Source organism: Fukomys damarensis, unplaced genomic scaffold, assembly GCF_012274545.1.
Source record: "Fukomys damarensis isolate Sample0158 unplaced genomic scaffold, DMR_v1.0_HiC HiC_scaffold_23, whole genome shotgun sequence".
NCBI classification, from domain to species: domain Eukaryota; kingdom Metazoa; phylum Chordata; class Mammalia; order Rodentia; family Bathyergidae; genus Fukomys; species Fukomys damarensis.
In genome coordinates this window covers 32,724,898-32,733,263 of record NW_022900935.1, presented here as the reverse complement: position 1 = coordinate 32,733,263, position 8,366 = coordinate 32,724,898, and the positions used below count along the sequence as shown (strand labels likewise).

Sequence of the window (8,366 nt, the reverse complement as noted above, 5' to 3'; positions counted from 1 at the left end):
AATAATAACAAAAAAAAAAAAAAAAAAAAAAAAAAAAAAAAAAAAAAAAAAAAAGAAAGAAAAGAAATAGAAAGTTGTTCAAACAAGGCCAAACTCCTATGAGCTCCTGCAGTCAGGGCAGGGCTACCTGTCCGGGGACATATACAGGACTCCTGGGGGCTGGGAATGCATTTGCAAATGCTCTTGAGGAGAAGGCTATTTCATGACCATTATGGACTTGTTCATTTAAGATTCCTGCGCCTTTCTGCATGATTATTAAACACCAATAAAAAGGCACTTAAAAACTGAAGGGAGCTGGGCATAGTGCTGCACTCCTGTAATCAGAATTGCCAGTTTGAATCCAGCCTGTAAAACTTAGTGAAGTCCTGTCTCAAAATGAAATTATAGGAAGGGCCAGGGATGTAGCCCAATGCTAGAGCTCTCATTCAGCATGTGGGAAGCCCTGGGTTCAATACCCAGTACTGCAAGATCTAAATTTTATATTTATTTATTTTGAGACAGGGTCTCACTTTGTAGTTCAGGCTGGCCCTGAACCCATCATGCAACTCAGGCTGGCCTCAAACTTGAGGCAATCCTCCTGCCTCTGCCTCCCCAGTGCTGGGATTACTGGCGTGAGCCACCACACCCAGCTTTCAAAATCTAAATTTAAAAAAAAAAAAAGTAGATTGAAGGGGGAGGAGCAAGGCAGAAGATGAGGTCCAAGCCCAAGGCCAGGCACACAAAACCCAAGAACTGAGCTGTTCTGTTAGAACACCAACAGCCCCAAGTCACATCATACACAGGGGATGGAGGAGAGCAGGAGAGGAAGGGGGCAGCAGAGGGACTTGCTCAACCAGGGATGAGAAATGGCCAATCCCCCAGCTGCCCCAGAGGGTCAGACAAGGCAGAGAAGGAGGGCAGGGGATTTCTCCGGGACAATAAGAGAATGCAGTGGGCTGTGGTGCAGTGGCACGTGGCCGAATGCTCCTAAGGGTGGGGTTCCTGGAAAAGCACAGTCACCATTACCACCAGCTGAGTACGGTGGCCCATCTGTGCCTGGAATCTCAGCACATGGAAGGCAGAGACAGAAGGATGCTCAGTTTGAGGCTATCCTCGGCCACATAGCAAGTGTGAGCTAGTGTAGTGAGACCTTGTCTCAAAAGAAAAAAAAAAAAAAATCCCAGGCCTCACCTAGGCCTCCTGTATCAGAATTCCTGGCACAGCCCAGTCATCTGTGTGTTAACAAGCGCTCCAGTGACACTGATAGCTGCTCAAGTTGGAAAACCAATGCCTTGAGAACTGAGCCAGCAAGAACAGGCATCGAGGAAGAAAGAGAGGTGGCATCCAGCTCCCTCCAAGCTTTGGTGCCCAGGGGCAGGGAGGGTGGAGCCTGCTGGTAGAGGCAGACGAGTTTCCTGCCTGTCCCCACGCATCCCATACCCTGAACCACTCACCCAGCCCCCAGGAAGCATCTGGGAAGCCCGTACGCCTGACCGCTTGGAGGCCAGGAGGAACGGTGGCCGGTTCACATGTTTGCATTCTGTCTCCCGAGGAAGCCAGGAACCCGGACCAGAAGTGGCCTAAGGGAAAGGAAGGAAGGTGAAGAGGCCCTGAGAGTGGCAGGCAGGGCCTTAAAGTGAGTGGCCCCATGGCCCATGCCACCCGCTCTAACCCCTGGCAGTGAAGTGCCTCTCCAGGCCCCCAAGGACCCTCGTAGTTGGGTAGGATGAGAGATGCTCCACACAGCAGCCTGGGAGTGATATCCCTTCCTGGTTTCCCTTCTGGGCCCCAGTTTCCTTTTGTGAACTGTAAATGAGAATCCCTCCCTGGGGGACCAGGGTTGGAAGTGGCCAGGCCTCAGGGACGTTGGTACCCTGTTCCTTCCTCCCCTGCCCCCAAGGGTCTGCTCAAAGTCTGGTGGCTTCCTCCCTCCTGCAGAGCAAAGCCTGCCCCCAGGCAAAGCCCATCACTTCCTGGCCTGCCAGAGCTCAAAAGGCGGACCCCCTTACCCTCCGCCCTGACCCAGTCTCTCCTTGCCCTCTTCCCAGTTCCTGAGGGCACTGGCTGGTTGTCCTGGGATCCAGGCACTGCCATGGGAACCCCATCTAATTCCCACTCATTCTTGCTGCACTGAGGACCCGTGACCAAACTAAGGCTCTCCCCCAGTGACTGGTAAGTGCAAGACCAGGATTGGAAACCAGATTAGCACCCCACACCCCTCCCTGAAGGACAGCTGCCTTTCCAGAGCAAGGCAGGTCACCAGCGCATTACTGACTAGTTTCTGGGGGCACTGGCTAAGAGTGGACCAGAAAATTCTCTCTGTGGGGGTTTCCGGATTTCGAGGAACTTTAGAAAAAACCCCATGCTTTTTCCTGTGGCGTGAGTCGAGTTCCTCCACAAAACTCTTGAAGTTCATCAGTTCCTTGGGCTTTTTTTTCTGGAGAAACAGAGAGAAAGATGTTAAAATGGGGAAATGGACCCTTACTCAACATTCCCCAGCAGTCACTCAAAGTCCCCTGGCTGCATGGAAACGGATGCCCCACCCACCAACAGGCCAGGGTGGGTCGGCCCCTACCCCGATCTGCAGCCCCACTCTGCATCACCGGAAGGCCATCACCTGGAGCAAACGTGGGTGCGGCCGTGTGATGGGGAAGGCAGAAGGACACAGAAACTCTGTACTTGCCTCTCAATTTTCCTGTGAGCCCAGACTCACTCTAAATACATGATCACTTACAACAAACCAATGGACTGGGGACCAGAGTGGGGGCTGGCTGCGAGGGTTCCCAAGGCTCCTGCTGTGCCTGGTCATCGGGAGGTCTGGGAGGTCCCAGGAGAGCAGCCAGGTCACAAGACAAGGTTTATATTTAGATGTTCCCGCCAAACCCTCACGTGCTCAGCAGTGGGGCTCTGTCTGAGGAGATAACTGGACCGTGGGACGCGCTTCTCATTAGCAGATGAGTTTACAGCTGAATGTAATTAGACAAATTCCTAGCTCCAACTATGAGTAAGAAGAAAGCAAAGTACACCAAGCTGAACAATCACACGGACAGAGGCAGGAAAGGAGGCCAGTGAGCTAAAACTCGACCAGTTTCCCCTCCCAGCTCTCCTGTTCTTGGCCTTGTTTAATAGAACACCGCCACTAAGCCAGCCACCCTGGCTGGGCCAGTGAAGCCTGGGAACGGCTTCCCGACTGCAGGGCACCCACACCTGCATCCTCAAGGTCCCTGAAGGCCCCATGGCCAGTGTCCCCCACCCCTGGCACTGTGGTCCACCCACAGCCCTAGTGCACTTCACGCCGGCCCAGAGAACTGGCCCAGGAATCGGACACAGGCACTTGGGCTCTGTCTCTGACGTGCAGTGCTGGCCTCAGTCTCCTCCTCTGATGTGGGAGCCATCTCCACCAGGCACACAGAGTGCAGTTGCTGGGGTCGATCAGTGTCACCTGCCATCTGCTGGGGACGCCCTCAAAGCCCCCCAGGTGTACACCTGCTCAGAGTAATGTCTGTAAGGCAGGGGCTTGCTTCAGTCACCAGAGAAAGTGTCATAGGGCCCTCGGGTGCCCATGGAGCGTGCCAGGGACTCCTCAAGGCCTCTTTTGATGAAGTAGGTGTTGGGTCCCAGACCGCTCCCCTAGAACACAGCAGAGGGGCAATGCTGAGGCAGGTGCATCGCCCTCCTGGGGCCTCAGTCCCCCTCCTCCAAAGTCTCCCTCAAGGATAGTGTGGGAAGACCTGGCCAGGTGAGGGGTACCTCGTGGGGCCAGGGGGGTGGCTTGCTGGACATCTTGCACATGACGCCCTCAGAATGAGACCGGTTCCAGGCGCTCTCCTCCAGCCGTGTGTATGGGTTGCCCTTCTCCCCATAATTCCCAGGGTCTGGGTAGTAGTTCTGTGGGCAGGAGATGGACACGAAAAGGCCATCAGTCCAACCCTTTGTGCTGGGTCATCTGAGGAAGCCCCAAGAGGGGGACAGGATCTTCAGGCTCTCTGTGTGCTACCTGCCCCCAGCACACAACACAGTCACCCGGAAGCCTCCGCCATCACCCACATCCTCACCCCCACCACAGCTGGGCTTCTTCACCAGGCCCACGCTTGCTTCCTACAGCCAGCGTAGGAGCCTGCCTGCTGCCAGAGCACCGCCATTCCACCGACCTCACACCCGGCTGCCCATGCTGTCACCTGGAATGCCCCTGCCCCTCTGCTGTAGAAAACCCCCTCAATCCTGCCGAGCCAGCTGACACCTCTGTCTTGGGAGTGAAGCCTGTCCTGCCCGATACCCAGGAAGAACCTGCTCCACAGCCTCATAGCTCCATCCTTTACCCCTGCACCCCACGCACACCTGCGTGGACAGTGTTAAGGCACAGAGGCACCCAGAGCCCTGGCTCCGGGCCTTCCTAACTGGGTGAGCACAGGCCCCACACATCACCCTGGAGGAAAGAAGTGAGTGGGGTGACTGGTGCCCCTGGAGAGCAGGAGGAGGGGGAAGAACTGGGCCTCTGACCGTCAGAGGGCAGCAGGATGCTCTGGGGCTGGAGGGAAGTCACTCTGCAGAGTTGCAGGTGCACCAATCGGCCTCATGGGGTCACTGCCACCCCACAGATGGCTCAGCTCTGCCCATCCCAGCTTTGAACCTGGTCGGGGAAAGCCAAGCCAAGCAGACAAAGCCAGGGGGCTGGGGCATCTGCTTTGCTTGTCCCCAGGGCAATGGGACTAAACCTTATTTCCTACAGGGCTCCACGTGCCCTGGTGGCTCTTAGAGAAACCCCAAGGTAGGAAGCTGGGCCTCTAAATCTGTACTGGGTCTGTCTTGGTCCTGGCAGCAACCAGATGAGACCAACTCAACACTATCTAAATTTGTTTGTTTGCTTTGAGGCAGGGTCTTGTTATATAGTTCAGGCTGGCCTTGAACTCACTAGGTAGCTCTCACTGGCCTCAAATATGCAGCCACCCTGCCTGAGCCTCCTAAGAGCTGGGCTTACAGGTATGCAGTGCCACATCCAGCTACACCACTCATAATTAACACATGGGTTTCAGAGAGGCAAACCACATGTCCACACTACCAACTCCAGAAAAGAGTGACAGGGCCAGGGATTTAACTCAGCAGTGCCACACCTGCCTGGCAAGTGCAAGGTCCTGAGTTCGATTCCTGGTACCAAAACAAAACGTTGAAAGGAGCAACGTAGGTTTCCAGCTCCAAAAGCCATGCTCCTTCTGAGCCTGTGGAGTTCTCCAGGTAGTAGACTAGGTGGGTGGAGGGCACGCCAGGTCCCTGAGCGGTCCCTACCCTGGGCATTCATGGACAGCACCAAACCCATCAGTGCTGCACTCACTGACACAGTCTCATTTCTGCCTTAAGACTTTCAAGTTCAGACCAGGCATGGCTGTGCATGCCTGTAATTCCAGCACTCAAGAGGCTGAAACAGGAGCAACTCCACAAATTCAGGGCCAACTTGGAATACATAGTGAGACCCTGTCTCAAAAAAAAAAAAAAGACTTCCAAGTTGAGAGGTTTAGCATCAAATTTGAGATCACCAGAAAGCCTACATTTTAACTAGAATATGGCCGTGGCGGAGCTTCTGGGACCTGGACAGGAATGACCGATTCAGGGGAGAGGATGAAGGAATGGTCGGTCACTTGCAAGTTTTTTTTAAACTAGACCTCAAAGACTGAGACAAATCCCCAAAGAAGGCTACAGGGGGAGGAGGGGAGGTCCAGAAGCAGCGAAGACGGATGTCCCAATGCTGGGGATGGGGGTAGAGGAGGAAGACAGTACTCAACTTGTCCCCCTAACATCTCTGCCATCAGTTGGGCTGAGCCCTGGCATTAGGCCCTGTTCTCTACAATAAGGAACCAAACCCAAGAGCTAAGTGCGTGGAGCCTCTCAGGAATGTGCCGTGGCTGCAGACTGGACATCTTGGTTTCCATTCCTGCTGTTGCCACCTAGCAGCTCTGTGAGTTTGACCTCGAGGTTACTCAGCCCCTGACCTCGGTCTGTGCCGTCTGTGAAGTAGACACAACAGCAGTGCCTGCTTCATAGGGCTGTCGTGAGGATGAGCCAGACATATTACTAAATGTCCCTCTCCCCGAGTGCAGTTTCGGCTTCTGCGCCTGCAGAAACATCGCTGGGCTCTCTGCTAAAGACCTGAATACGATCGCATCCATCCCTGCCAGAACATACAGCAGCCAAGGACTGCAAGGCTGAGGCACAGAGAGTGGCTGTGGGGCCTGGAGAAGCGGGTGGCCAGACCGGGGAGCAGACAGGACGTGGACACAGGTGTCTGCTGTGCCACCTACCCCTATGAGTCCTGAGAAGCGGGTCTCCCCAGAGCTGAGCAGCCCTCGCGTGCTGCTCGGCTTCCACTGAAGCTCTTCCAGGAAGCCTTGGATGTTGTAGGAGCCAGGCCCCAGCTCCTGCGCCTGTCCGGGAGAAGGAGGGAAAGATGCAAACCGTACACCCGAGAACGTCCACTCAAGAAGGCGCGAGGGATGATGGTGCTCCTTCAAGGATGATGAGTCCACCTGACCTGGGAGGACTCTGAGGGCCACACGTGGCCAAAGACCTCACCTGTAGCCACCTTTCTTTCATGAGGGCCTCATACCAGAAGTGGGGCAGCTGAGTGAGCCGGGTGGCTTCCTGTGCCCGGGCCCAGCCTGTGCCCACCTCCTTCTTCAACTTCTTCTTGCTGAAGCAGGTCTCCTTGCAGCTGTAGGTCCCAGGGCCTATGTGGGACTGAGTCGGAGCACGGTCAGAGCTGGGCCAGCCACCCCCAGACAGGCAACCCCAGGCCCAGTACTCCCCAAGGTACCCTCACCCTGGAGTCGGGGCCAGCACCAGAATGCAATCACAACCTCTCCCTTACTGGCCCGGTCACACCTTATGGGGGACAGTAACTCATTCAGAGGCAAGGGCCGTGCATCCCCATGAGATAGGGCAGGAAGGCTGGCAACCCACCACTGCCACAGAATGGCTCCAGGAGTATGGGGCCTCCGTGAATGTGCTGCATTTCTTCTGGTTGGGATAAACAGCGGAGACGTCAAACCTAGGAGGACAGAGGCCCATTGGGAGACCAATGCCTGACTCCTGGCCAGGGCTTGGGCAGCCCTGGGATAGCGGAGTGGGTGTCCCGAGGGATGTGACTTCAGCCCACCAATGGTAAACAGCAGGGATGCAGTGGCTCTGACCCACCCGGGCCATGCCACACCCACTAGCACTGCCTCTAGCTTGGTTTTTCTCCAAAGCCTCTATTAACCAACATATACTGTTACATATACACAAACACCATAAATAATAACTATATATATTTGTTTATTATGCACCCTGCCGTTCCCATAGAAATGTAAATTCCCTGAGTCTAGAGTCATTGCTCTCTGGACTCGGGGAATTTATTCTGTGGGAGAGGATCCACATATATAGGGATTTGCGGTTACAGCTACAGCACGTAGTAGGTGACCCGGAAATGGCTTTCTGGAACTTACTAAAGGAAGCAGGAAGTGGGCATGGTAGCACATGCCTGTAAACCCAGCTCTCTGAGAGGCTGAGGCAGGAGAACTGAGACCACCAGCCTGGGCAGTTTAAGGATTTAGCAAGACTTCATCTCAAAATTGAATAAACACATAAGGGGCTCAGTGTGAAGGGTTCAATACTCAGCATCATTAAAAAAGAAAAAAGAATTCAGGAGGGAAAAGGGCCTGGACCCGAAAAGTGCCCCCAACGTGGCTCCACCTCCTTCTGGTTCCTTAGAGGGGCTGGGCGGGGATGGCAGGGAGCAGGTGCCCCGGTGCAGAGGGCCCACCTGTGGCTCTGCACCCCGAAGGGCGCCCCTCGGAACCACTTGGTAGCCGCCGACATGGTGTTTGCACCCTCAGAGCTTCGAGGTCCTGCGAGAGCCAGGGTGGTGCTCCCGGCGCCCGGCCACCTCGCCAGTCAACACCTCACTGACTGCGCCCCCATCCGCGCTGCCTCGGCAACCCGAGCCTTGTGACCCGCGGCCGCCGCCCCACCCCTTCTCATTGTTCTGTTTTCCACGCCCCTGATCCCCGCAGATGTCAGGGCGCCTCCTGGTGTTAACGCAGAGCGCTTGGCCCGGCTCTTGAGTCGTTTTGCGGAGATATTCCTGATTGCAGCCTGGGCCTCTGTGATTCTAAGCTCACCTCAGGCTGGCGGGAAACTGAGGCCCAGCAGAGTGGGGAAAAGACTGGGGGAAAGGCGGTGAGGCTGCTGCTCCACGAGGGGAGGGAGGAGAAGGGTAACCAGGCAAGGAGTACAGGGCAAGCTGCGGAGTTGGGTGAAGGGATGCAGGGTGCAGACGGTGCCCCAGACCACAGGCGGCCCCTGCCCTGAGAGTCTCACAGGGAAACAGTGGCCACACAGCGGGTCAGGCCCGAGAG

The 8,366-nt window shown here is 55.4% G+C and overlaps 1 protein-coding gene across 1 annotated transcript in view; it reads right to left on the bottom strand.

Moving 5' to 3' along the window:
- Lexm (lymphocyte expansion molecule) overlaps positions 1 to 7,912 on the bottom strand; it is a 21,043-nt gene extending 13,131 nt beyond the window's left edge. The window contains 8 exon segments of the mRNA XM_010610400.1: positions 1,434 to 1,559; positions 2,255 to 2,416; positions 3,466 to 3,609; positions 3,730 to 3,867; positions 6,273 to 6,395; positions 6,544 to 6,708; positions 6,931 to 7,018; positions 7,772 to 7,912. Coding sequence (XP_010608702.1) covers positions 1,434 to 1,559; positions 2,255 to 2,416; positions 3,466 to 3,609; positions 3,730 to 3,867; positions 6,273 to 6,395; positions 6,544 to 6,708; positions 6,931 to 7,018; positions 7,772 to 7,827 — 1,002 coding nt within the window. The 5' untranslated portion in view covers positions 7,828 to 7,912.
- Between the last annotated feature and the right edge of the window lie 454 nt (positions 7,913 to 8,366).